The 27121-nt window shown below is 55.3% G+C and overlaps 12 protein-coding genes across 12 annotated transcripts; 6 read left to right on the top strand and 6 right to left on the bottom strand.

Moving 5' to 3' along the window:
* Positions 1-270: 270 nt before the first annotated feature.
* Positions 271-1953, bottom strand: LTHEOB_3567 (Acriflavine sensitivity control protein acr-2; the record flags this gene model as incomplete). The annotated part of the gene is made up of 3 exons (XM_035512504.1): positions 271-991; positions 1053-1569; positions 1620-1953. The coding sequence occupies 3 exons, from the start codon at positions 1951-1953 to the stop codon at positions 271-273; spliced, it is 1572 nt and encodes a 523-aa protein (XP_035362655.1).
* A 676-nt stretch (positions 1954-2629) lies between these two features.
* On the top strand, positions 2630-4258 carry LTHEOB_3566 (Efflux pump antibiotic resistance protein; the record flags this gene model as incomplete). The annotated part of the gene is made up of 3 exons (XM_035512503.1): positions 2630-2779; positions 2834-3651; positions 3706-4258. The coding sequence occupies 3 exons, from the start codon at positions 2630-2632 to the stop codon at positions 4256-4258; spliced, it is 1521 nt and encodes a 506-aa protein (XP_035362654.1).
* A 501-nt stretch (positions 4259-4759) lies between these two features.
* LTHEOB_3565 (Cytochrome p450) lies at positions 4760-6633 on the top strand (the record flags this gene model as incomplete). Its single annotated transcript, XM_035512502.1, has 6 exons — positions 4760-5002; positions 5057-5173; positions 5231-5330; positions 5388-5456; positions 5531-6136; positions 6191-6633. 6 exons carry the CDS (start codon positions 4760-4762, stop codon positions 6631-6633), a joined length of 1578 nt encoding a protein of 525 aa, XP_035362653.1.
* A 341-nt stretch (positions 6634-6974) lies between these two features.
* On the bottom strand, positions 6975-9332 carry LTHEOB_3564 (Metallopeptidase; the record flags this gene model as incomplete). The annotated part of the gene is made up of 1 exon (XM_035512501.1): positions 6975-9332. The coding sequence occupies one exon, from the start codon at positions 9330-9332 to the stop codon at positions 6975-6977; it is 2358 nt and encodes a 785-aa protein (XP_035362652.1).
* Positions 9333-9524: 192 nt separating this feature from the next.
* LTHEOB_3563 (Mitochondrial protein) lies at positions 9525-10369 on the top strand (the record flags this gene model as incomplete). Its single annotated transcript, XM_035512500.1, has 3 exons — positions 9525-9551; positions 9607-9717; positions 9767-10369. The coding sequence occupies 3 exons, from the start codon at positions 9525-9527 to the stop codon at positions 10367-10369; spliced, it is 741 nt and encodes a 246-aa protein (XP_035362651.1).
* Positions 10370-10806: 437 nt separating this feature from the next.
* Positions 10807-11938, bottom strand: LTHEOB_3562 (uncharacterized protein; the record flags this gene model as incomplete). The annotated part of the gene is made up of 3 exons (XM_035512499.1): positions 10807-11183; positions 11477-11752; positions 11863-11938. The coding sequence occupies 3 exons, from the start codon at positions 11936-11938 to the stop codon at positions 10807-10809; spliced, it is 729 nt and encodes a 242-aa protein (XP_035362650.1).
* A 398-nt stretch (positions 11939-12336) lies between these two features.
* On the bottom strand, positions 12337-12806 carry LTHEOB_3561 (Glycoside hydrolase family 18 protein; the record flags this gene model as incomplete). Its single annotated transcript, XM_035512498.1, has 2 exons — positions 12337-12659; positions 12719-12806. 2 exons carry the CDS (start codon positions 12804-12806, stop codon positions 12337-12339), a joined length of 411 nt encoding a protein of 136 aa, XP_035362649.1.
* A 2063-nt stretch (positions 12807-14869) lies between these two features.
* LTHEOB_3560 (GPI anchored protein) lies at positions 14870-17009 on the top strand (the record flags this gene model as incomplete). The annotated part of the gene is made up of 7 exons (XM_035512497.1): positions 14870-15056; positions 15101-15353; positions 15403-16018; positions 16066-16167; positions 16220-16281; positions 16341-16914; positions 17004-17009. 7 exons carry the CDS (start codon positions 14870-14872, stop codon positions 17007-17009), a joined length of 1800 nt encoding a protein of 599 aa, XP_035362648.1.
* A 3314-nt stretch (positions 17010-20323) lies between these two features.
* On the bottom strand, positions 20324-22149 carry LTHEOB_3559 (Tannase subunit protein; the record flags this gene model as incomplete). The annotated part of the gene is made up of 2 exons (XM_035512495.1): positions 20324-21826; positions 21880-22149. 2 exons carry the CDS (start codon positions 22147-22149, stop codon positions 20324-20326), a joined length of 1773 nt encoding a protein of 590 aa, XP_035362647.1.
* A 1375-nt stretch (positions 22150-23524) lies between these two features.
* On the top strand, positions 23525-24001 carry LTHEOB_3558 (Beta/gamma crystallin; the record flags this gene model as incomplete). The annotated part of the gene is made up of 1 exon (XM_035512494.1): positions 23525-24001. One exon carries the CDS (start codon positions 23525-23527, stop codon positions 23999-24001), a length of 477 nt encoding a protein of 158 aa, XP_035362646.1.
* A 216-nt stretch (positions 24002-24217) lies between these two features.
* LTHEOB_3557 (Structural toxin protein) lies at positions 24218-24620 on the bottom strand (the record flags this gene model as incomplete). The annotated part of the gene is made up of 2 exons (XM_035512493.1): positions 24218-24272; positions 24337-24620. 2 exons carry the CDS (start codon positions 24618-24620, stop codon positions 24218-24220), a joined length of 339 nt encoding a protein of 112 aa, XP_035362645.1.
* A 1016-nt stretch (positions 24621-25636) lies between these two features.
* On the top strand, positions 25637-26015 carry LTHEOB_3556 (Chaperone heat shock protein; the record flags this gene model as incomplete). The annotated part of the gene is made up of 3 exons (XM_035512492.1): positions 25637-25670; positions 25726-25816; positions 25871-26015. The coding sequence occupies 3 exons, from the start codon at positions 25637-25639 to the stop codon at positions 26013-26015; spliced, it is 270 nt and encodes an 89-aa protein (XP_035362644.1).
* Positions 26016-27121: the final 1106 nt, after the last annotated feature.

Here is a 27121-nt window from a genome sequence, read left to right as displayed (position 1 = left end):
GCTGACTTACCACTAATTCCGTTCCCGATTTATTTAGGTGGCGATGCGGCTCATGATACCCAATCTTATACAGCCATTTCAATTACTATAATTAAACTACTCATTTGCTTTGAGTGAGTTAGAGTCTTTTATTTAGTGTACGTGAGTTCTTGCAGTGTAGCTGCATCTATGTCAGTTTGGGGGGTATGCCCTCTATCCAGTCTTAACGCCCGGCCTTCCCTTGAAATCATTAACATGTACCTTCATCATAACACAATATTTACGTCCCCATCAAACAATCATCCACTCGATCCCCAACCTCTTCAGCTTCTGCAACCAGCCTTCCCTGACGCCCGCCTCGCCGTTGGGGCAGTCATCATCAGTTCCCCAGATGACATGCAGGGTCTCGAGGGCGGTGGGCAGGTATCCCCACAGCATGATGCGCCACAACATAACAAGACGGTCAGCGATCCAGGCGCGGCGGGCGGGGTCGGCCGTCTCGGCCCCCGCGACGAAGGTGGGCCAGGCGGTGCCCTTGATGAGGTTGTCGTCGCGGCCGATGAGGGCGAGGTGCCCGATGACGTCCGACACGAGCATCTCGGTTTGCTCGCCGTCGAGTAGCACCGCCGTCGGCACCGCCCGGTGGATGTACAGGCAGATGGCCGATTTGTGCGCCGACGCCACGTGCACCCGGCTCTCGAAGTCGTCGTGGTCGGATGAGATGCCCTGCACGCCTTGCGCCCAGGCGTGCACGTCGAAGGACTGTGCGCGCTGCAGGAGTGCTGCTGCCTCGGCTTCGAGGGAGAGTGGCTGCTGCTGCTCTTCTGTTGCTGATGTCGACTGCCCGCCGCTCAGGTACGAGGCCAGGAGCATGATTTGCAGGAGCACGGCCGGACACGACAGGTAGCTGTTGGACTCGGCGCGTTCTAGCAGCGGGAGGACGTACTGGAAGTGACGGCTCGCGTTCGCTCTCGAACGTGACGATACCACAGTCGAGCCGAGGATGTAGAAGCTATGCAGCCGTCCCGCATCAGTTCAACTCCGGAATTGATAGAGAGAGAACGAGGACTTACGTCAAACAGTCGGAAATGAGGTAATCTCGTAGCTTGCCCATCATCGGGGAGCTCTCGGTGCCGAAGCATTCTATCAGCCTCCTGGCGCCCTCGACGTGCACAATACAATCGCCCTTCCCGGAGGTGATGAGCTCGAAGTTGGCGAAGAGGTGGATGGCTGCGAGAAGGACGTCGCGATTGCCCGCATTGACGTGTTGCAGCGCGTGCCGCAGAAGCTGCAATGCCTTCTGCTTCGCGACCAGGGCGTCGTGGTAGAACCGGGCTGCCTGGCCGTTTAGTACCTGGAGGGGTTGCGTTTGGATGACGCTTTGGCCGACTGCGAAGCCTTTTAATGACTGCGCCGTCACCGCGGCGCTCTGGGTTTCCATGGCGTAGCGGTTAGCCATGTGGACGGCCGAGTTGGCAATGGCCATGTGCAGCAGGACGGCGTGCTCTCGGGTCAGCGGAATGAGGTCGCGGAAGGGATTCAAGTTGGGCATGTCGTATGTCACGAGAGCCTTGCAGAATTCGTCGGCGACTAGACGCAGCGTCAGAACTCAAGCCCTGGAGCGCTGGGAGACGCCTTACAGTGAGAAAGATAGAGTCGAGACGAATGGCCCAGGTCTTGAAAGATGGGATCTATTAGAGATGGGGTTGGACCCATCAATGTATTGCTAACAACTGCCATGGTGTCGTCTTGGCGACGCGGCGGCTTTGGAGTTTGGATGGGTATGCTCTTGCCCATCATCTTCCCGCGGCTCGCCACGCCTTGGTTCCACAAAAACAGCTTCCCGTAGCCGAGACATTCCTGGCCCGTCTTGATGCACTTCTGGCAACCCGGCAGAGAGCGGTCACACTTGAGCCTGCGACGACGGCAGTTGTGGCAGGGCTTGGTCGGCGGCTCGTCCTGGCCGGACGACATGCGGACCGTGCGGAAACGTTAGGCACCGGTCAGAGGAGGAAAACGTGACAAGGGCCTGGAGCCAGCAATCCGGAGAACGCAGCAGCAGATCGGCTTGGCTCTGGGACCTAGCGGTTAGATAAGAGCGGTTTTATTACGCGGGCCAACGGGCGGTGGGGTCTTAGGGCGGGGAGGGGAAAGACGGCGATGGAAGGAGTTCGAGAAGACAAACCACAAGGCCATTGCGGCTTGGCTGCCTGTTTGGGTTTAGTGCGTCCCCATTACGGTCCCTATTAGAAATCCCCACTGGAACACCTATTCTCGCCAACAAACAGAGTAACGGTAAACGTATTCTCCTCGAAAGACCCGTCTAATTCTGTTCGGACACAAGAATTTCTGTTCCGATACTCGTGGCGAGTGCTCAGCCGAAATTGCGGTCGAATGCTGGACCTGCGAACAGTTCACCATAAGTAGGGTACGCAAGCGAGCGGCTAACCCGCTGCATTACACCATGTAATCGGCCGCATGCGGCAGCCAAGCCTCCACCCAGACCCGTTGATGGTGTTGGCCGTAATGGGTGACTGCATCTTCGCTGTCGCCTTCCAGCTCCTAGTCATGGCCGCACAGTAGAAGAACCGCTGCATTTCCCACGCTTCAGCAAACCCATCTTCACTTCTTCACCTCTACAGACAGAGCCATGGCAGTCGAATCCTCTCCTGAAGCCGGTGTCCGGTGCAACTCTCCCGTCGACGTTGAGAAACTCGGGAGGCAACGCCCGGCAGTCTTCAAGACCAATTATGCTGAGTACTGCTTCTGCTTTTCACTGCTGGCCTCCATGTTCATGGCGGTAAGCTTCTTTAACTTCACCATGTCTACGAACCCGAGTGCTGACAGACGACAGGAATACTTCATCAGTGGCTTCCATATCATCCTGCCCGCCTTGACAACCTCCCTCGACATCCCCACCGCCGCTCGAAGCTGGCCCGCCAGCGTCTTCTCCCTCGTCACCGGCTCATTCATCCTCCCATTCGGTCGACTAGCGGATATTTTTGGAGCACGCATGCTGTTCGTCTGTGGCCTGGTGTGGTTCGCCGTCTGGTGTCTCATCGCCGGCTTCAGCCAGAACTACATAATGCTCATATTTTGCCGTGCTATAAGCGGCCTTGGCCCGGCTGCTTTCCTGCCAGCTGGGATAATGCTGCTCGGCACCGTGTACAGACCGGGGCCGCGTAAGAACCTGGTCTTCAGCCTTTACGGTGCTTTCGCTCCCATCGGCTTCTTTACCGGCATTTTCTTCGGTGGAATCAGTGGCCAGCTCCTTAGCTGGGGCTGGTATTTCTACTTCGGCACCATCTTCCTCGCCATCGTCGTTGTAGTTTCGGTGTTCTTCGTCCCCGACGACCGCCTTGATGGCAGGGTTACCGATATAAGTATGGATTGGTGGGGTTTCGTCACCATCGTGCCGGGTCTTCTTTTGGTCGTCTTCGCCATCACTGATAGCTCTCATGCCTCTCGCGGCTGGGCCAATCCCTACATCATTGTCACCTTTGTCGTTGGGGTACTCTGTCTCATTGCAGCCTTTTATATCGAAGGCTGGGTCGCAGAACAACCCTTGCTCCCATTCGACATTTTCGAACCAAAGTCCATCAAACCCCTCATCGTCGGCTTGTTGTTCTCGTACGGCGTGTACGGAATCTACCTGTTTTACGCCAGCTTCTAGTAAGTGAAAATGCACACAGATCAAACAGGCCCGAATGCTGATTACAAATGTAGCATCGAGCTCGTACTCGGCATCGGAACGCTGCAAACCACAGCATGGTTCGCTCCCATGGCTGCCGGCGGCCTCATCCTCTCCACCGTCGGCGGGCTCGTCATGCACCTTCTCCCGGGCAAGCTGCTGGTCGTCCTCGCAGCTGCGGTACAGGTCATCTGCTGCCTGCTCTTCGCCATCATGCCCGACAACCCCAACTACTGGGCACACGTCTTTCCGGCAATGGTCTGCGCCACCCTCGGCGTCGACATCACCTTCTCCGTCACCAACGTCTTCATCACCACCAGCATGCCTCGGCACCGACAAAGTGTTGCCGGGGCGTTGATCAACACCACGCTGTTCCTTGGCATCGGCTTCTTCCTCGGCGTAGCGGACCTGGCCGTGAGTAGCAGTGCCCACCTCGGTGTCAAAGGGAGCTACAAAGTTGCCTTTTGGTTTGGCGTTGCGTGTTCCGGTGTCGCATGTTTGATGTTCTCGCTTGTGAAGATGGGGAGAGCAAAGAGCGATTTTACACACGAAGAGAGAGCGCAGTTGGAGACGGAAGAGGCAAGATGAAGTACGAGCTATGACTTTTTGTTCCTATTTATGTAGATTCGCTGCGCCACAACCTCCTCTCCATGTTGTCACCGCTCTCTCTGAAAATCATCAGCCTATCGTTGGCTAAATGTACTGTACATGCGAGTTTACGTTTTCGGTCTTGGTCAAGCTTCGAATACGAGAACGAGATGGTATTATTGACCAATCGTATCGGACTAATTTATCTCGCTGTCGCACCTATTTCCTTATGCTTTTGCTGCCAACCTCTGGGCGTTGACGCTATCCGAGCAGCAATCCGAACTGGGCGAAGCGTTCGGATTCCTTAAGCAGGCGCAGTGCGAATACGACACCACCCTTTTGCAATCCGAAAAACGACTCGGGTACCGGTTCCTATTCACCGCGAACGTGTCCAGTGTTTCTAAATTGACGTGTACAATAGGCTCTATATAACCCTGTGGTTGGGTGCAACGATGCTAACTTCCATATTCCAAAACCATCACTTTCCACCACACCACCACCATGACACTTTCCAGTAGCGAGACCGACACCGCTGTTTCGGGGATACAGCACCCCGTATTGGTTGCCGTTGTCGTCATCATCATCAGCACCGTGTTTTACAACTTCGCCACTGAATTGGTGGGACCACGTGCATGGAGCGGTTTCCCCATCGTCGGCAAAGAGGAGGGAGAGTGGACGAACAAGGCTGCACAGAAGCGCTGGTTTACACAGAGCAGGAAACTATTGAAGCAAGGACTGGACAAGGTAAACGAATATACATGGTATCGTAAAGGTTTTGCATCACTCACACCTCGACAGTTCAGCGGCCCTTTCCAGATCTTTAACCCCTCTGGAGCTCTCTTGGTCATTCCCCCAAAGTACGCCGATGAAATTCGCAATGATGAGCGTCTCAGCTTCAATGCCTTTATGGAGAAGGTGAGCTCCTTCGATCTCAAATCCAGGGTAGCACTTTTCTGACTGACGCCATGATAGACTTTCTTCGTAGAATACTCGGAATTCTCAGCCTTCCATGCCGTGACGCAGGGAGAAATCATGCAGGAGACAGTCCGTACGAAGTTGACGCAAGCCTTGGGTACGTTTGATAGCTGCTGCCGCTGCGATTGCATCTGAGTGCTTACGACTCTCCCAGGCCACATCACGAACGACCTCTCAAAAGAGATGACGGAAATCTGCAACGATCTCCTTCCCCCGAACAAAGGTGCGACTATCTCCTACCACCTAAATAAGGGGATCCCTCACTCCCGTACGATCTCATCACTGACGCAACTCCAGAATGGCGCAAAACCATGTTCTACGGCGTCGCCACCGAAATCGCCGCCCGCATGTCGGCCAAAGTCTTCCTGGGCGAGCCCCTGTGCCGCAACCGCTCTCTCGTCGACATCTCGATCGCCTTCACGCACGACGCCTTCAAGGCCAAGATGTCGCTGGACCGCATCCCCGCGCCGCTCCGCCCCTTCGCGCGCTACTGGCTGCCCGAGATGGCGCGTGTGCGGAGCATCCAGAAGACGATGGCGCAACTCATCGAGCCCGAGATCCAGGCCCGCCGCGCGCGGCGCGCCGAATTGGAAGCCGCGGGCAAACCCGTGCCCAAGCCGGCGGACTCGCTCGAGTGGATGGACGCTGTCGCCCGCGGCCGCCCCTGGGACTTTGCTAACGCGCAGCTGCTGCTCAACTTTAATGCTATTCACACGACGTCGCTGACGCTGACGCACCTGCTGTTTGATTTGGTTGCGGACCCGGCGTGCGTGGATGCGCTGCGGAAGGAGATAGTCGAGGTGCTGCGCGAGGACGGCGGCTGGAAGAAGACGAGCCTGTACAAGATGAAGCTGCTGGACAGCTGCATGAAGGAGAGCCAGAGGATCAACGTCCAGAGTGCGCGTAAGTCCTTCATCTCCTTTCCTTCCCCCACCATACTGACACCACTCCCAACAGTCTTCATGAACCGCGTCGCCACCGCCCCCGTCAAACTCTCCGACGGCACCATCATCCCCAAAGGCGCCACCACCGCCGTCCCGACCCTACACATGCTCGACGACGAATCCCGCTGGGGCGCGCGCCCGACCGAGTTCGACGGCCACCGCTTCCTGCGCATGCGCGAGCAGCCCGGCAACGAGAACCGCTGGCAGTTCGTCACCACCAGCGCCGAGCACCTCGGCTTCGGCCACGGCAAGCACGCCTGCCCCGGGCGCTTCTTCGCCTCCAACGAGATCAAGATCGCCGTCGCGCACCTGCTGCTCAAGTACGACTGGCAGTTCGAGAACGGCGGTGGCAGGCCCAAGACGGTGGATGATGGGTCGGGCCAGAATCTGCCGGATGCGAAGGCGGCGGTGCAGTTTAGGGAGAGGACGCCGGAGATTGATATCGATTCGCTTTGAGCGGGAGTTTGGGATATGGTGTGAAGCTGATTGAAATTGTTTTCCGTGTCGTCATATAGGCGTTAGTTTCTTTGGGGGAATATCGTGGGGGAGTATTTTTTTTCGTTGGTATTTTTTTGATGTACACACTTGGAATATAGACAGAAATCTACAACCACGCGTCAGAAATATACACCGTAACCTCCATATACTTACGACGACAAGCCAGTTGCCGCCCGACCCATTCCCTCAACCAATGAAGCCGCTCTTAGAGATGAGATGTAGGCCTCTAGCATGACAAGGACCTCCCAATGCTTCTTCTACGTGACACATATCCGAAATGTACGTCATCATCATCTCCTCTAATCATGTACACCCCACTTACCCACCTCCTTCATCGCCTCCGCCCCACCCTCAGCCAGCTCCTCCCGTCCCAAAACGCCAGCAACGCACCTCCACCCATCCCTACCACCACCCCACCGCAACACCTCCTCTCTATACCGCGCACCCGCCTCCCTATCGATACTCTTCTCACCCTCCTGGAACACGTCCTTCCAGAGCTTGCCAGCAATCGCTCTGTCAAAGAGATACGAGTAGTACGTCGCGCCATAGCCGAAAAGGTGCCCGAAGAAGCCCTGCCACGCGGTGCCCGCCGGTTCAGGGATGGTCGAGTGGGCGTTGTAGATATCATGGTACGTCTGCGTGCTGTCGAAGCCCGGCTGGAGCGGCAGCTCCGAGTGGTACGCCTGGTCGAGCATGGCGAGCAGGATCTGCGCCTCCGTCTCGGCCCCCGCCATGCGCCGGTCGATGGCCACGCGCTCCTCGACCATGCGGTACGGCAGCGGCGCGTCCGTCTCGTAGTGCCGCGCGAACAGCGCCAGCACCTGCGGCGCCGCCGCGAAGTGCTCCATCAGCACCGACGGCAGCTCCGCGAAGTCGGTCGCGCACCGCGTGCCGCTGACGTTTTGGAGCTGCGTGCGCCCGCAGATCGAGTGCAGCGCGTGGCCCATTTCGTGGAACAGCGTTTGCACTTCGCGGAACGAGAGGAGGGTTGGCCGGGAGCTGTGCAGACCTTGGCCGATGGTGTCGAAGTCGCAGATCAGTGCTATGGTAGGGAGTTGATAGTAAGAGTTACCAGTCTTATCGGCGCGGTTGACTGCGGAAGCCATGCCATCCGTGGCAGCATCAACGGGAGAGGAGAAGGGATGGGAGGTCTGGGCTGCCTCCATAATTTCTTCGCTGGAAATCAGACGAGAGCAACGGAGGGTGAAGTGTGCCGGGTTAGGGTTTTTGCCAGGACGGGAGAAAAGATCACAGTACACCACAGCAATGTGGCCCTCGTTCTCATCAATCACATCCAACCGTCGAACATCAGAGTTCCAAGTTTCTCCAGGCAGCGTCTCGTGAGGGACTAGTCGAATGCCGTAGAGTCTTGTAAAGAGTCGAGAGAGTCCTTGAATGACAGTACCAAGGGAAAAGAAAGACCAAAGAAAGTCGGGGGATCGAATGCGAGTACGGAGAGACGAGAGAAGATGCTGGGCATAGTAATCCCGATCCCAGGCATTCAGGCGGCCGGGAAAGTTGTCGCTCCTCGCGTCAGATTTTTTGAGTTCCAGGAGCTCCTGAAGTTCGCCATTAACTTGAACATGGTTATCCTCGACCAGAGCTCCCAGGAATTGATTCACAGCTTCCGGAGTGCTTGCCATCTTGTCACTCAATGCCATGTGTCCATAGGTATCATAGCCAGAAATCTTTGCAAGCTCTGCTCTCTTCTGAAGCATCTCTTCCAGTCTCAAGATGTTGGCCCTTGATGCTGTTCGGTTGGCCACATACACCTCTCTCCTCACATCCGGGTCCTCGACAGTCCTCAATGCCATCATCGCAGGCATGCCAACGGTGGGCAACGTAAGCTTACCCCACTTGGTCAAGCTCTTGGCATAGACAGGATCCATTCCTTTCAACCTGCTACTGTCGAATCTGAGGTACGGTCTCTCGGGGGCCATGCCATCGACAAAGTCGTTCCCGGTGTGGGTGATTTCATTGGAAAGGTCGACAAAGCGGTGCCTTGTCTCCTCAGGCAGGTCGATGGCAGATTTTGAGAAGTCCCTCATCAAGATCTGAGCCACGACCTGTTCTTCCTCACTCCACGAATTCCAGACCTCGGGAATTGAAGCCGCCTTCTTCAGCTGGTCATTCAGGCCCGTTGTTGTGTTTAGCCGGTTCATGTACTCGTACATTATGGCGTAAGCTTGCGTGGCAGCGCCCTGGATCTTTGGGTCGGGATGGGTCGAGCGCACAAAGTCGGACAGGTCGATGACGCGGCAGAGCAAATCGCTCAGACGGTCAAGATCCCTCGCGAGCGTCCTGTACTCCTCGACGGTGCTGGCTGTCAGCACCTTGTCCACGATCTTTATGCATTTCTGTAGCGTGACCTCGGCGAAGTGCTGGAAACCTTCTGGTCGGGTAAGGTAGCGGTTCTGGAAGAGACCAGTTGAAGGGGGTTGGACTTGATGTTTCGTGTTGCCGGAGAAGTCCTTCCAGAATCGCGGCGAGTCGAAGATCTGGCGCAGGACGCGGTCGTCGTGGTTCGCGTCGGGAGCGGCGCGGTTTGCGGGCGAGAAGTCAGCGGCGGTTGCGGCAATGGAGGATCCGTATCTCCGCTGCTGCAGGCGCATGCATTGCGAGCATGTCCAGGCGCGTCGCGCCGAGCGCCGCAACATGGTGACGAGGTTTGCGGCAGAGAGAAGGGTTGCGGAGAGAGGTGTGATGTGGAGAGGTGGAGAAGCGCTGGGCGGGCGGAGGCAATGACGCCGGTGGTCTCGGCTTGTTTGCTGGAAAGCGACGTCCGTCTTCAACACCTCGCGTGCAACTCCCGCCCGTCGACAACCCATTGCCTCCACGCACAGTCCCCAATGGCCTTCCGACCGCTCCTACGGCAGGTGAGCTCTCCCGCGCACTCGTCCGATTGATTGTCCCGCAGCTGACCCCCGCCAGCGCGCCGTCGTGCCTGCGACGTCCGCAATCCTTGCCGCCGGCCTTTCGCTCTACCCGCTCCGCAACGTCCACGCCGAGGCTCCCCAGGCATCAGAAAGCCAATTCGAGAGGGTATAGCCCCCGTCACTCTGCCCGTTGCGCCCGGCTAACCTCGGCCCAGGACCTCCGCAAGCCCATCTACGACGACTTTGCGCCTGTGCCCGCCGAGCCCGTCAGCCCACCCAAGGCCGCCCCCAAGCCGTCGACGCCCACCTACACCGACCGTCTGGCCGCTCAGATTGCCCAGGCCCGCCTGTTCCTGCACGGATATGCCGCCAAGTCCGAAGACAAGGTCAACGCGGGGCTGACCGAGGCCCTGCGCCTGGAGAACTCGTTCACCAGCACCATCGCGTCGCTGGCTCCGCCCAAGGAGTCGGGCGAGAAGGTCATGCCCGGCGCCATCTACGTCCTCGTCTCGGCCATGGCCGGCAGCATCGTCACCCGCAACCGCAACATCCTGCTCCGTTCGACCGTGCCCGTCGCCGTCGGCATCGTCGCTTCGTGGGCCATCCTCCCCATCACCTCGAGGAACGTCGGTGACCTGCTCTGGACCTACGAGGAGCGCTACCCCGTCATTGCCGAGAACCACCTCAGGGCCAAGGAGCGTGTCACCAGATTTGTGCAGACGGGCATTGCGCACAGCAAGATGACGGCCGGCATGCTGGAGGACAAGATCGGCGAGGCCAGGGAAGCCGTCGAGGACTGGGTGAGGAAGGGCAAATAAACAGACAAAAGCAGTAAAATCTTGAATCAAGGGGGTGACATCCATTTAGTGTTTCATTTGTTGCGCAGAAAAATCTTTTTGGCGTAGACCATGGGTGTTCTAGAACAGTGTACCATCAGCTAAATTTCGTAAATACAGTTCTCGGAACATTCCATTGCGAGGTTCTGTCACCCTTTTCACGCGGTTCAACATCGTTGCACTGACCAATTAAATCATAGCTGCATTATTCAACTACACTCGAGCGAGCGACACTTGTGATGGCTAAACTCATGATAATTCAATCGCTTTCAGCTCCGGTCCGATCATAGCATCTCTACAGCGACGAACTCAGCGACTCTTAAAACCCCCAGCAAGAGGCATCGTCGTCTGGTGGCGATATTGATGGTTCCCGGAGCGAACCTCTCGGTCTCGCTTGCCTCGTTCTACCTGGTGTCGGTTTACATTGTGAAGATGACGCTGTCGCATCTCCCATTGAAGTCGTCGGAGATGGCGCTCCCAGTCCCGGTCCAAACTGAGACGAAGACGACGTTGTCGCACTCATTGGAATCGAAGAAGGTGGAGAAAGCGGTCCCGGTCCAAACTGAGACGAAGACGACGCTGTCGCACTCATTGGAACAGAAGAAGGTGGAGAAGGCAGTCCCGGTCCAAACGGAGATGCGGAGGTTGTCATATTTGCTGGAGTAGAAGATGGCCCTGCTTGCCACGATCCAAAGAATGATGGATCTGCAGTCATTGTGCTCATTGGAGCGGAAGGTGGCGGTCCTGGTCCAAAATGTGGTGTTGCAGCATTCATCGAAGTCGAAGTTGGCAATCCCTGCCCCACGAAAAGCATTGCTTCTATTGTTCGCATATCCATTGGCGTCCTTGATATAGGCGGATATAAGAAGGTTGTCGCATCCGTTGGCGTCAAAGATGGCGTTGCCTGCCCCGGTCCGAATTGTGATGGAAATGTTGTTGTTACGCTCAGTGGAGGCGGTCCCGGCCCATACAGTGGTGAAAACGATGCTGCGTCATTTGTTGAAGTCGAAGTCGGCATTCCCAGTCCCAGTTCGGACAGTGATGGATCTAACGCCATCGCATCCATTGGAGTTGACGTTGTCGCATTACCGCTCGGCGAGGTTGCGCTAGCCCGAAGGCGGTCCTTTTCCTTGTCTATCTCGAGAGCGAGACGCAAGGTGGCAGTGAGGCGATCTTCAGCCGTAGCGTTGAGCAGCCCTGCTTTGTTGATGGGTATACGTCCGCACTCGCGTTCGATGAGTGAAGCATTAACATGAAGAGTGGAGCTGGCGGAAAGGTGGGTATCGTCGTTGAGAAGCAAGAATCTGATTTGTGCACTCAAGAGAATTTCCACATCTTTGCCGGGGTAGACGAAGCTTGCGACTCCTGGAATTCCAAGATCAATTAGACCGTTTCGTGGGTAATTGAAGCTACCACCCAGACGTAAGTGTATCAAGAATATGTTCTTCAGCCATAAAGAAGGTAGGAAGACGAACTTTTGATGTGGCTGGTGAGGGATTTGATCTCGTTGTGTATCTCGCGCTGCAGAATTGGGTTGCCGATGTTATTCATGGTTGTGGATATTGCGTGGTATAACGATGGGCGATAACGTCCAAGGTGAAAGAAAAATGCGTGAGGACACGTTTGTTGCCACTGTTGTTTCTCTCTTAGGTCTCTGGTGTGGAAAGCGCAACTTCCACCGCCTGCCACCTCACCTTCCCGACCTAACAGCGTTACTTGAGGACGCCGTGCATCATTTGTAATCAACGACGAAGAGCATTCACGTCAAGTCACAGGGCACCAGCAAGAGCGCATTAGGGATTTCATTATGTGCATTTGTTCCGAGTTCTCATCCGATGACTTGCTTTCCCATGGCTGAATTCAATCCCAGATAGGTACCATCTCCCGTTTCAAAAACCTTTTTTTAACGCCTTTCCCATCCCATGACGCCATCGTGCAAGCCGGAAGATCTAAGCAGCCGGGCCACCGCTGCAGGGTCCGTTGCAACCCGTGCAACGGTGGCCCCCCAGACGGCGAGTGTTGATGACCTGCACTCCAGCCACGGAGCAAGCCTGGCTCATGGTGATGTTGAGCTCGCGCTCGGCGCGGTCGAGCAGCATGAAGAGGGCCTTGGTGCGGAGGTCGTTGCGGGCGCGCAGGATCGTGCTCGCCTGGCTCGGTCCGGTGTGCTCGATCAGCTCGGCAACGTAGTCGGCCGACTGCTCGCTGTTGGGGAGGCGGTACGTGACGACGTCGAGGGCGCGGTTGCTACCGAGCAGGCTGCGACCGATGACTGGTGAGGGTTGGTGTCAGTGATGGGAGTGAAGAAGATCTGGGACAGATGGTACTCACTGAGGATGCGCTCCGTCAGCAGGTTCGCGATGCTCAGCTGCTCCAGCTGCTGCGCGGATGGCATAGACAGCTCGGCGATGTCACCCATGGCTTCGTATTTGAGATGGATGATGAGAGTTGGGGGTTTGATGTTCAGCGATTGCGATCTCCTTGGTGCTATTAAGATTGTTAATATGTCTTTGGGTGGAAGTCTGGCCTGCTTACATGGTGTCGATGTGGGCGAAGCTCGCTTGGACTTGATTTAAGGCTGAAGGCAAAGAGAGCTAAAGACGAGGGCGTGTGTGTTTAAATAGATGAGCTCGCCTCGTGTGCACGGGGCGTGTTGCTGGGGCAGCTGCCTATCCAGCCATGTGATCGAAGGTGAGGTCGAAAGTTTTGGAAGGTGGTGGTGATTGATTATCACCACGAACAATCACTATCGGCTCTAGCTTGAGATCTCAGAGACGCGATCAATGAGGTGTTCTTTCAAAGATGTATGTCAAGCGAGAGACAAAGGTATAAGGCTCAGTGAAAGCATTGTGTATTAGGGAAGTTTGACGTTTCGTTACCCGCGAAAAGACAATCAGCGCAGAGACAAGGAAACCCGGTGCAATTACCCGCCTCTTTCCATGCTCTTCAAAGTGCTTGACATCATCACCACCGCAACGCATTGCATACAGGTTGAGCGCTATGCTTTCTCATAGTCTTGCGATGCAGCTGCCCGGTAGCTTGTGGTGTTTTTTTTTTTTTTTTTTGTACGAGTACAAGCCTAGGTGGAGATCCACACTTCGCTTTCACAAACCTTTAGATGCATTGAAAGTTTCAAATGCGCGCATGGACACAGCGAGCCGAGGGCGCTCATAATATGAGGTACCTCTAATGACAAATTTTTCATGTTTGTGGTGAAGTCAGGCATGTCGTTCGGTTTGGTGTTGAGGCGCTCGGACACGTACGTTCAGGCCGGGGTGGAAGTGGGGCGCAAAAGTCGTGCCGGTGGTTTCTAGAAGCAAAGCGGTGATTTCGGCAACCACTTGTTTTTCTTCAAACGTCGCGCTAGAACGAACCTTGAATTTCCCTTCATCCTCCCTCACCCGCACGTCCCTTACAACACTTGTCGCTCGCAACACACGGCAACATTTATGCTCGCATCGTTCTGAAGCCAGATCAGGAGCGTAGGGATACTGGAATGCTCAAGATCGCCCGGTCTATCCGTCAACACTGCCACTCTGTTTCAGCTGGGTAGTGCTGTTACGCGTTCTTGCTCAACGATCAACTTCACACAATGGACCCTTGATGATACTTGCCTTCTCCGCACTCGCTTGCGAAACCCTTCGGCTTCTTTCCGTCGCCGACGTTGGGGGTAATTCCGGCCAAGATCGACTCGCGTGGTTTCGATAAGTCCGCTGGCCCAAGCGGATGAAGATCATGCACGCCTTATAGCGGTTGAATCATTAAACTCCCGCAGGAGCTTGGAAAAGGGGATGCTGTCAAGCATCAACCCCACCATGGTTTTGCTTGCTTCAGCTACGCCATGCAGGACTTCTCGTGAGTGGTTGCTGCGCCTTTCATTCTGGCTCCGCTATCCACAAAGCGTATTAACGAGCATGGAAAACTGCTGAGATCGGCAGAGCAGCACACCAGCCCCTCCTGAATCCCTTGCGATGACTCCGTCTTTGGCTGTGCTCATCTTTTAGGCAGTCACCGTGACCATGCAGAAAGAATCATGTTGCGAACTGACCAACTATAAGGAAGGCTAAGCGCCCGCGCCCACTCCCCCACTGCGGCACAGCTATGCACATCCTCTCCCGCCAACACGGTTCATACGAGAAGGATCCAAGCAGTGACGCGCATTTCTGAACCACTCACTATTCTCCCCAGCTATTGGTCTTATCGACGACGAGTTCGTTTATCTGATATGGAGCCGCCACCAACAGAACCCTCCAGCCTTGTGCATGCAGTGGTCTGTTTCAATTGTCTCAGAAAGGGGCCAAATTAAAGATACCCCACTTCATGATTTCCCAAAGCAGATCTGAATACTTCGCTCGGGACAACGCCGTAGCCCTGCATACACAATCATACAATGCTGTTTCACGATATAACTTCCCGCTCGCAACGCTGCTTCCACCTGCTTTGCGACGGCTTTTGTGATCTCGCTTCTCTCTCGTCGCAATCATGGGTTTCTCCAAACTATCCTACGCCGTATGGCTACTCGCCTGCCTTCCCGAGGGAGTCGTTTCTACTGTGAACCCTCGCAGCCCGCCGATGGTTGATTTGAAGGCAGCCACGAAGCGCTCTGATACCCTTCGAAGGAGTGACCAGATCCGAACCACGCCTTTTGTCGATTTGCTTTACACGGATGGTACGCATCTCACTCCCAGCGCTTGAATTTACTAACGCACGCAGGCGAGAACACTGACAGCGAGAAGTCCGTCTTCTTCTCGCGTGTCCAGGCCCAGTCGAGCAAGCAGGTCCTTATGCTTGAGGATATCGAAGATCAGCTGAACCATCTCGAATGCACGGGCTCCGGCATCGAGCTTGGATTCCGCGAGGACTCGGTCTTTGCTGATGCTGAGAAGGTGCTGTCTCGTCTGGAAGGCGGATACGTCATCGCCTCTCATGCTGGATGCACTGACGAGGGCTCGCGTTCGGTCTTCCTGTAAGCCGGATGAAAGCAAATGTATTATTCAGTGGACTTACAAACACAGGGTTGACGACGTGACGGCCTCGGAAGACACGAACACCATCAACCTCGCAACGACGAAGACGCAGTGGAAGAAAGCGTTCAACCGCTTCAACATCGAGTATGGACACTCGCAGGAGCACCATGAGCTGCGCCGCCACCAGATGCTGCGCAGGCAGGAGGCCACCACCCAGGTCGCTACTACCAGCACCGCCACCTCGACCGTCATCACTTCGACCTCGACCTCGACTTTCTTGAGCCACCAGACTCTTATTCCTTCTGGAAATGCCTCCCACGTTACCCAAACCTCTGTCGCCCTCAACCTGTACTATGAGGCCGGTAACACGACCTTCTCGTTGCCTCCGGGATTCGCCATGACTCTTCCCAACCCCCACTTCATCATCGGCTGCAAGCACTGCAAGACCACGGGCAACCTGAACCTGACCCAGGGTGGCTGGGAGCTTGACTGGCCTGACATGGAAGATATTGTTGAGATGGACTCGGTCGCCGATGTCTTCAAGATGGGCTTTGTCCAGCTTGCCCTCACCAACTTCTCAACCTACATTGAGCTCATGGCTACGCCTGCCGAGTCCGGTAGTCTGCAGATCCCGCTCTTTACTGCTCCTACGGCTGGTTTCAGGGTAAGTCTTTTAAGTTATACGTAGAGTCAGAAGCTGATACAACGCAGATTCCCGAGCTCGGTAAGGCCGGTATCATGTTCGAGCCTGCTCTGACCTTCAACTGGGCTCTGAGCGGTGGTGTCCAGATGTCCTACGGCTTCAACCTGACGGTAAGCTCTGCCGCTTCCAGCCCATGGCACCATCAACTAACAACAATCCCAGCTGCCCAGCGCCATCGCGACCCTGAACTTCACCGACCTGGAGTCGTCCACCGTGACCGGACTGTCAGTCCCTCCCCAACCCACCCACCGCCTCCCCCCATACTGACCCCCGTCTTCCACAGCGAGAACTACACCCTCGAAGCCATCCCCTTCCAGGCCAACGTCTCGGACGTCAACCTGCAGCTGCACGTCGCGCTGCGCCCGCGCATCGAGCTCGCCTTCGGCCTCTTCGACGACGACCTGCTCGCCGAAGCCGGCACCTACCTCGACCTGCCCGTCGCCTCCGTCAACATCACGCAGCTAGCCTCGTCGCAGCACGACGCCAACTGCGAATCCATCGGCGACTCGCCTTCGCCCGACCAGGCCGACTTCTCGCGCAACTTCGCCAACCTCACCCACATCGCCGGCTCCGTCGACATCGGCGTCGGCGCCGACATGCGCCTCCAGGCCCAGCTGCCCGTCGTGCGCGACCCGTCCTTCGCGACTAGCTGGAGCATCGCCAGCATGCCGGCGACCACCCTGCCTACCGCGTGTCTGGTCTACCAGAGCTCGGGCGCGCCTGCTGGCGCGGCTTTCACGCCCGCGGCGACGAAGTTCGCGGCGATGAAGGAGGAGAAGGAGGAGGAGGAGGCGAAGAAGAGCGGCGCGGCTGGCGGCCTTCTTGGAGGCGAGAGTGGAAGCGGAGTATCTTCCGGAGTAGGTGCGGTATTGTCACTCATTGTTGTTCATGTCTTTTGGGGATACGCTTGCTAACGTTTTGATTTTTGATTTTTTGATGAAAACAGCTCTGAACGTTACTATCTCGTTGTAATAACTGGGTTCCTTTGCCGCTTTCTTGTCTATACTTTGACTTGCCCTTCTGCTTCGTTTCGGAAATGACGTTGGTGGGATGCTCCACGGCCGCGCGCACCGCCTGCATGTCTGGTTGGCATCACCGTCTTCACGCTAAAAAGTTTATTGAAAGAACGCCATTTGTTGTTCGCGCCATGCTTAAGATTTGAGGAGGATTGAGGAAGGATTTGATACCATTTGTAGCTGAAATACCCAAGCGATGATTGTCCGGGAGTGCTTTACTTGTAGCTTGCGAAGCATGTGACCATTCGTACTCATTCATATTTGGAAAAGATTGCACTTTGTTTGAGCTGTGGAAGATACTGTACGGATGATGTACTTTCTAGGGTGGGACTCGCTGTATCAAAAACTTAAATAATTCAGGAAAGATTGAGAACTATAGAAATTTCATTGAGAACAGGCAGATGCTGCTTATGAGAGTTTACGTGCCTCTTACATGACTTGGAAATAATCCTTTCCAGCCGCGTCAATGTTGTCTCTCTACTTCACATCATGTTATCATCCAAGCTTAATATTCTCCTGCTTCTTTACGTGTGCCTTTCTGAGAGCTTCCCGCCTAATTTGGGCAACCCCAATCCTTTCATAGCAGTCTTCAGTTTTGCTTACTACAAGTAGACAAGCTTGAGGAGAGTCGTATTCCGTTGGCTCGGTATATGGATCAAAGTCCAGAATGATTGCAAGACAGGGGTGACCAGATGGAGGCATGGGTTGCTGATAGATAGAGTCCGATGTCAGATTTAGAAAGGCCTGCTTCTCGGCTCCGCTGCATTCCAAGCCAAGTTTCTTTCCCGTGTTGTCCAGCCCCAACCAGCCGTCCCTCTCATCTAGCCTGTAGCCATCATACGTAACTATTCTCGCATCAACGGCCAGGGCAGTCACACACAGATGCTTGATCTTGGAGAAGTCGTGCATCTTATCAAACATTATTTCATATTCCGTGGCTTGAAGTAGGCTCCCTGGCTGTTCGGTCTCAATCGAAATGGAAGGTAGGTGTCTGTTCTGGCTTCGAACGCTTTCAAAACTTTTACGTAAGGATCGGAGATCTGGTGCACCATAGTCCCAGCCCAACCATGTTATCGAGTTGCCAAAATAGCAGTCACATTTCCAACCAGCCCAAGACCAAGATGGAAACTTCATTCGCTCGGGCTTTCGACGATCTCCGGGTGTTTTGCTTTTCCAGAACAGGGCGCAAATGATCGTGTCCTCCCAGGGTTCGTAACGGCCTAAAGGCAAATCCGTCCTCCTTGAGACTGGCAAGCCGGTGATGTGTCTTATGGCAACAGTTATTTGGTGGTCCCTAGTATCGGCCATCGTCGATGGCCTATGCATTCCATCTTGGTAGAAATTAAGCACTCCCAGAATTGCATTCACCGTGTCTTCTGGATTCGTCAAGTCCAATGTGCAATACTGTGCAATTCTGTCCCACGGAGCTGTCTGTATTGAATCACTAACTGATGCAAGGCTAAACAAAGGCCCAAGAGGCGGTCCATACTCGCGTTTGAGGTTTATTCCGTGGGGCAAACAATCCCTGAAGGCCTCGAAAAAGAGGAAGTTGTCGCAATGGAAAAAGACTTGATGGTCCGTGAAAACAAGCCGACGGCGGGACAACAAGCCTTCTTGGAAAGTCCAGCCTCGGGAGTGCCATTTGCTTTCCTCAACGAGTAGTTTCGGAGATGGAAAGGTTGCAAGCAAAGTGCGTGATCCGATTTTGACTGGAGGTGGCCTGGTGTGTCTCATCTGGTTGACCCCTGGAAGCCCGTGCTGGGGATCATTTCCAGCTGCAGCAATGATAGTGACATGGGCCCCTCCGTAAATCTCGTGCATCTTGCTGACTTGGTACTCGAGTTCATCCTGGGGTATACAATATCGATCGATCCAGAGGTAGCGTAAATTGAGCTGCTGAGTAACGGTGAGAGCGTCCTCGATCGTTTTCGCAAGAGGTCTGTTCAAGTGCAAGCGGCCTTCTTTCTCTTCCAGCTCCCCCTCTTTCGGGGTTTCTTGACCCCAAACATAAGATAATGCCACATACTTTGCTGAGGGTGCCTTGATTATCTCCCGGCTTTCGCAGTCAATGACCATCAAGTTTCGTACGGGATCGATTCCTTCAACGAGGTTTCCTTCACGTTCAGAAGATTCCAACCACTCTTGAAGGGGCTTGAAATCCACGAGGGCTGGTAAAGAGTTTACAAAGGCAGTCCCAGGATTTTTCTCGAGAGCTGGCTTTTCTGCGATATACCCAACGGCGTCCTGGATCCAAGAAAGCACCCTTGCATCAAATTGTTTTACTATTTCGCAATTGGGAACTTCGGGATCTGGGTATGCAAGAGTCAGGCATAAATGTTGTGCATCTTCATTGTTGTCTCCACCGTCCTCGTGTTCATCCTTGTAAAAGCTGCGACGAAAGCGGTGGTCAAAAGGAGGTTCGGCGATGCGAGCGACTACTAGACGAGCGGGACATCTCTCGGCTGTGAACCAAATCTTTGGACAAATAAACTTCAAGGCCTGGCAAAGGGGACAGCTTGGACATTGGAAAAGATCGTCTGCGGATTGGAGCTCGAGTACGATACGATTCACTTTCCAAATATTCTTGGGATCTAGAGATAGAAGCTTTTGTATCTTGGGTTCGATCGAGAAACATCTCGGACACAAATCTGTGTCTGCATTCTGGGCCGAGGACTCGACGTGATCTGCCGAGATGCGGTGATCATTGGGTATACCCGAAGGCTCGATTCCTTCTGGCCCTTGCTGCGGTAGAGGAGAGCTTGGTGGTTGAGACATGGAGGAAGTTGGTGTATGTGACCGTTCTATGGAGAGAACAGTGTCAAAAGAACTGAAGCGTTCTCGATTATGTCTTTTGATTAAGAGCGTTGCCCCGCAGTCGCCGTAAAGGCGGGGTAAAATGATTCCCTCGCATGATAAGTATGCGGACTTCATGCCTGATTACAAGCCTTCGACCAATCTGAGCGTAAGTTGAGGCTGCTTGATTTATCGAATTGCAAGCAAGTCCAATCGCAACCCCTGCCGCTGGCCACAAAGTGTCCTACTGGCCGCCTAACATCTGAGTTCAGAATCACTTTTCGTCTCGTATCAACCATAGAACTGTGAGAAGGATGGTAAAATAGTATCTACATGTAAGTGGGCAACAAAGCTTGCGTCAAGCCATACTTCCACCCATCCTCCCTATTCCAGAAGCAGAAGAGGTCAAATAAAAGAAGGGGATTGCTAATCGGACAAAACGCAGTCAACATACGTTTCAGTACACAGGTACGGGAATAGCATCAAGCTTTGGAAGCCACGAATCAATCGACTCCTGATCATACACGCAATCCATCGTATCATTACCATGCCACAGCGGCCGGAGGGGGAACCCGCAAATCTTCTGCTCCTCGCCCGCCGCATCGTCACCATCGAGCACCGTAGCGTTCAGCTTCTCGGGCGCAACTCCGCCTTCAACCCACTCGATGACGCTGCCGAGGACATTCTGCGGGAAAGGCCCGTTGGGCTGATCGCTGTTGACGCCGCAGTGCGCAGCGCCAGGCACGAGGAAGAGGCGGTAGAAGTCGTGCAGGGCCGCATAACTCTCGTTGAAGCCGAGGTCCGGGAACATGGTGCGGCGCACGGCGTCGTGGTAGATGACGGACGAGGCGGCCGGGATTGAGTTGTCCGACTCGCCGTGGAAGTGGATGACCTTGCCGCCGGAGGCCTCGAGCGCGCTGAGGTCGGGCCAGGTGGTTTCGACCGTGTCGGCGTACTCCTGCAGCCCCTGCATGATCCAGTCGATGAGCGTGTCGTAGGTGACGTTGGTGAGGGGCAGCGAGGTCGAGGCTTTCTTCTCGAGGAAGTAGTTGACCCACTGCACGCCGATGCCGCTGGCCGTCGCCTCCCACGTGCCCGTGTCGCTGTTGTACGTCGTGCTTGCGTCGGCGAAGCCGGCGGCGGGCTGGTACGAGACGTAGGCCTGGCGGCCCTGCGAGTCGAAGAGGCCGTCGTTGATGAGCTGGGCCACGCGCGCCGCCGCCGCGGACACGGTGCCGTTGACGGCGGGCGAGGAGCTGCCGCCGCCCGGCGCCTGCCTCTTCCTGCGCTTACCAGGGGCTCCACCACCGCCGGACGACGCGGCGCAGGCGTAGGGCTCGCCGACGCTGGCGCTGACGTTGTAGTGCAGCTTGCACAGGTCGGAGCGGCCCACGACGCCGTCCTTGCGGCCGTCGAGCTCGTCGCAGGCGGCGATGGTGTCGTTGGTGATCTTCTCCAGCTCGCACGGCGGCGGGTAGTAGTCCTCGGTCACCTCGACGACGTTGCTGAACAGGTGCGCCACCTGCTGGAAGGCCATGCGGAAGGCGGGCGCCCCGATGGCCGCCCCGTCGAACTGCGACCCGTACCGCTGCACCTGGCTCCAGCCCTCGCGCCCGCCCTCCGAGCACCCCTGGTAGTACGAGTAGATGCGCTGATCCTCGCCGCTGCCGTAGAAGTTCTTGGTCAGCGCTTTGCCCAGCACCGTCATCTCGTGGATCGACCGGTAGCCGAAGTTGTAGAGCTTCTGGTAGTCCATCGTGCCGTTGGACGCTAGGATGACGTCTGTCAGCTGCGCGCTCCAGCTCCCGAAGCCGCCGTCCGTCGTGCCTGCTGCGGCGCCGTAGACGAGTCCGTTACCGAGGCCTTGTTCTCCTGAAGTGATGGAGAATCCGCCGCCTCCAGTCGTGAGGTAGCGCCCTTGGAATTGGTCCGGACTGGGGAGCCAATACCAGACATTGGTCTTTGGAGCTCAGTCAGCATCTTGTGTGTTCGAAGGTGAGATGAGATGCTTACAGTCTCGCTGGTTCCGTCACGAGTGTAGGCAAAAGTCACGTTGCAGAAATCGAGGCCCGACTTCCCCGGCCAGAGATCGCCCGCCGACACGCTGTGATTGTACACGGCATTGGTGGTAACCGAATCAGTCGATAGAGTGATACCCTCAACAGCATCGACGGGTAGAGCTGACTGGACGTTGGCAGTGGTGCAAACATCAGCCAGGCTGGCAGCGGTAGCACGCAGAGCCGCCGCGCTGGCAATGCCAATCGAATAGCGAGCCGAGCGCATTGTAGGAAAAGGAGCGAAGCAACCCTTCGCAGGAAAAAGAAAGAGTGGAAACGAAACAAACTGTTTCGCTGTGGTGTAGAAACAATACAAGAAGCAGAAAACTTATATCTATACTTTATAGCAGCATCGTCTCCGCGCGAAACTAAAGTCCGAGAACGCCTCGGACTTTAGCTATTTCTTATAGCTGACCCCACGTTCATTTCTCCCTACATAAGCTTAAAATTAGACCCACTTGTGAACATATGGAGCATATCAGATACACATTCGTGAATCATCTTACCATTGCACACTTCGAGTTATGATAAAGCTCGGCTTCCGGTGCTTGCAGTGAAAGGTCGGTGTTGCTCAAAATCCGAGCTCGACCCAGAATCGAAGGACATAAGAATTGGCCGTTTTGAGATGCGACGCGCGTAACGGCCACACTAATGCATACCCAACCTTTGTATCAAGCTTCTACCAAGCGAAATTACGGCAGGACCAATGCAAGGTGTTGATATACCTTATTTCACTTTACGAATAGCTCTTGGCGAAGCTGTAAACGTCGCCCAACTTGAAGGAAAAGCAAGGTTCAGTAGTACAGGAGATGGTGATATCGCATACATTGACAAGTGTTTCATTTCTAAAGAAAGATTCTTGAAGGGAGCAGCATGCTGTGAGCTGTCGCTCCCTCGCCGCCGGCCGACCGGTAGCACGGCAAGGCATGCTTCGGACACTAAACTGAAACAGGAAACTTCTCTGCTGAGCCTAAATGACCATCATGCGGGGAGTTCCGGTGTCACTTTCCAGACCTGCTTCAAGGGGAAATCACTAGACCGTGAAGCGACATCGGAGACGGCTTTGCATCGGCAAATAATGCCACTCAGTGCGGATTTCCCGAGCGTGTTCGCTGTTCATCCCAGAAATCGACCCATAGCTTGGCATCGTCAAGCCAAGGCACCCTTTAAGTCCGAGTCGCACTTAGAGTGATGAATAAGTATATGGTTAGTCATCTCAACGAAACGGTCAAACTGACAACTAATTCTTTGAGCCCACGTTCTTTGTGTAGAAGCAAAATAGTTAGCACTCATGTTCTTTCAATCTTGTCCGAGGTGTCCTCGATGATGAAGTGACATCAAAGAAAAGACTCCCATCCAGACGTACCATGGCGTTGCTTGCTCCTCGGAGTTTCTTTGTCATACTATCTAGAGACATGCTATCAAACAAACCTACAAGAGCGAAACTCCATCCAGGCGCCAGCCACCATGTTGGATAACCAAGAGCGTTTGTCTTTGAGAGAAAAGTGTATATGATATACTGAGGAAGCTTGATAGATCACTTCTCAAACATTCTCTCAATAACCCAACCACATACAGTCCTTATCCAAACAACAATAAACATGCAACTCACCACACTTATTTCCGCCACGCTCGTCGCCTGCTCTGGCTTCGCAGCCGCGGCCCCCAACGCCATCCCCACGACCGACCTCGTGATGCCAACCGCAGTGTCCGAGCTTCCCACCACCGACTACCAGGGCATCTCGTCCGAGGTTGGGCAGGAGGAGACACACGAGGTCGAGAAGCGCGGCGGCGGCAGCAACTGGGTGCGGCACGTCAAGTTCTGCGAGCACAACAACGGCGGGGGCGTGTGCAACGTCAAGGACTTCAAGCCGTCGACGGGCTGCTACAACCTCTGGGGCTGGTTGAACGACAAGGTCAGCTCCATTTACCTAGCGCCCGGCACCATGTGCATTCTCTACGCCGACACCAACTGCAAGGGCCACTGGCTGAAGGCCTTCGACCCCGGCTACAAGAACCTGAAGCTGTCGGGCGAAATGAATGACAGGATCAGCTCCATGACCTGCTACGCTAGGTAGAAGCTTGGACTTTGGGGGAAATAGCGCATGGGAGTAGAGGGGTCTGGAGTCTTAGTGTAATAATCCATTCATTGATAAAATTAGAAAGCTATGAAGTAGCTGCAATAAACCAAGTACAACTTGATCTGCCATCGGGATATAGTACTGGCCGTTAAGTCATCCTCGATATGCTGTCATGATCTTGAGGTGATTGCTGATGAGGGATCCGCCTCTCACTCAGAAGTTCTCCATCTTGTACACCTCGTAAGGAACCTCCTCGTAGGGATGAGCCCTGCACATGGAGTCAGCTCCGACATCACACCACCATTCAATAGTTGGCTGAGGAGCGGACTAACTTCTTGAGGGCGTCGACCGCCTTTCTGGCAACATCCTCGCCAACGCAGAGTGTCTCGAACTTGACCTCGTCGACTTCCTCGATCTCGCCGGGTTTCCCGATGTGCGGGTTAGCGGAGGCGCCAGGCCTGAATTGGCCCTTGCCCGGAGTGGTGAAGCCGCACTCGGTGTAGTCGCCTGGGCCTGGATAGCGGCCGGCGCCGGTGGCAAATATCGCCGTCTTGATAGCGGGCAGGGCCGCGGGCGGGGTGAAGAAAACAAGCTTGAAGCGCTGCGGCAGCGACATTGCTGTTCCGGTGAAACGACGGGATGACGGAGCTAGGCTTGATGTGAGTCGAGTGTCGGATCAGCGGTGCGGCTAGCGTGAGGGAAGTGCAGAGGTAAATCTGGGAGCGGGGTCGGGTGGAGGCCAGTGCTGCGAAATGCGGGCCTGCCCGATGTGCAGAATCGAGATCCCGATCGCTTTTCGCCCATCGCATTCTTGCTGCTGTGAGCCGGTTTTTAGGCTGCAGTGCCAGCAATTGCATAGCGGCCAGCCGCGTGAAAGCTGATTCGTGTCCACTGCAGACAGCAATCGGGGTCTCTTTGTGGAACCAAACAGGAACATGGCCAACGGCAATGACGAGACTATTGGAGGCCGCAATTGCCCTTGTTAAACTCACCAGTGAGATTGTTGGAAACAGTGCTGGCACCAATAGGGGAGGGGAAAGGGGCTCGATTGCGGGGCAAGATGACGCTTGAAGCTTCAAACGATGGCCAGGAAAGAGCGTTGAGCACGCACCAGGGGCCTACTGAACGGCGGGACCGGTCTGGACGGGCCTTGCCACAGCACGTGTGTTGTTGCGTCAAGCCACTTTGGCGCTGGCGAGTGTTGGGGCGCGTCTGACGAATAGGCTGTGGCGATCGCGGGCAGCTCTGGTGTTCGATCGTAATGACGTCAGAGATATCGCGCAAGCCACTACGCCCTCCCACCCAATCGCGGCGAGAGCATCTCCGTGTACCTGAAAGTGATCCGGGGGATTGTCCCGCTAAAATGACGCGCCAATAACGTAGGTGCCCACCTGACTGTCTTCGCGTTCTGCGCTGAGGAGGCGCGGCCGCCTTGTCTGGCCACGCAACGCTGCCAAAGCGCCCTTTCTGCTTGCGGCACCTGCTGCTTGTGACGATGACGTATGGAACCTAGAGAAGCACCATAAAAGAAGCCCTTCAACCCCGCCTCTTCTCTCATCATCCAACCCTCACTGCAAACAACTTCACTCATCCACCTCAAACACCAACCAACAACAACCAACAACCGCAATCATGTCTGACGCCGGCCGCAAGGATTTCACCACCAGTACGATTTCCCTGCCACATCACCTCTTGCAAGCTCAAGCTGACCCCACCTGCAGAGGCTAAGGAGGAGCTCACCCCCGACTCCACCAAGAGCACCCAGCAGAAGACCAAGGAGACCTTCACCGACACTGGTGACAAGCTCGCTCGGTAAGCTTTCACGCTGCTGAACAATCTCAACCCAAACACTAACAATCTCTGCAGTGGTCTCCAGACCGACGAGTCCAAGTCTACCGGCCAGGAGCTCGGCGACAAGGTCGGCCGCAGCCACGACCAGCACGCCCACGGTGGCACCGGCGAGAGCATTCTCGACAAGGCAAAGAGCGCCATCGGCATGGACAAGAAATAAGCTGTTCGTCTGATGGCAGCGACTACGGGAAACGAATTGACGATGGAAATCCTCAAGAGGCCCTACAGCCTGTAACAGTAGTCTTATGATACCACTTTACGACGAGAAATGAACTCAATTCTCTGAACCTTACACAATCTTGTTTGCATCGTGACTTTATTGCGACGAGTGAAATATGCACCATGCTGGAAGCTATGCCATTTCTGCATCTGATTGGTTTGCTGCTGAGGAGGGAGCTATTGCAGCGAGGTAAGTAGAGCCAAGTGATGACGACTAATTAGTGACGGCGACTAACCGGATTTGGATGATGTATAGCTGCGACATGAATCAAGGCTGCGAGTGGGTTCGCGCTGCAGGCGGGAGAGGAGGTGAGGTGGCGATCACAGGGTTCGAATGGCGTCGGGCTCGAATCATGGTTGTGCTAAGCTACGGGATCTGCTGCAGACCATCAGCGTACCTGCAGTCGACGACCGCCGATCGCCTTTTGTTATTCAGTGATCTGATGAGGCTGGGCGCCACCGCAACTTTTTTTTCGTGCGCTGTCGATGCCTCAGGCGCACGTCGCAGGCGCGAGGCCCGTGTCACACGGCCGGTGGTCGGGCATTTTTTCGCAGGCAGAAAGGAAGCGTGACGACAGAGGAGCACGTTGGCAGACCAAGAATCCGGGCGAGGCTGACGAGCACGCACAGGGTCTGCGGCGCGCTGGGATGACGCTGGCAAGCAGGCAGCGGGCGCTCGCTCCGCCCCCACGGATTGGCGGGGCGCGGCCGGGTGGTTCGCGGTTGCTGGGGCCGCCGTGTTTACCATGCGAGAAGCTTGGGCCACCACCACTGAGCGGGAGGCTGGGGATCTCCAGAGCGTGTGGCTGGGAACAACCTCCCCATTTTCTTGCACACCGCGCAGTCACATCACTACTAGCTGCGCGCCGCGTCCCAGAGAACCTTCTCTCTCCACTTTCCACACCCTTCGCAGAATTATTCTGACGGCCCCGCGCAGCTCAGCAAGCCGTCCGCCAGCTGTTTGCGCCAGAGCGAGCTTGCCGAGACCCTGCTCATCATCCCCACCACACCACCAAGACAACAACGAGAGCCCCGCGCCTCTGCATT

This window comes from Lasiodiplodia theobromae (assembly GCF_012971845.1).
Source record: "Lasiodiplodia theobromae strain AM2As chromosome Unknown scaffold_9, whole genome shotgun sequence".
Taxonomy (NCBI): Eukaryota; Fungi; Ascomycota; class Dothideomycetes; order Botryosphaeriales; family Botryosphaeriaceae; genus Lasiodiplodia; species Lasiodiplodia theobromae.
Note: the sequence above shows the minus strand (reverse complement) of the source record. Positions and strands in the feature narration are given on the sequence as shown.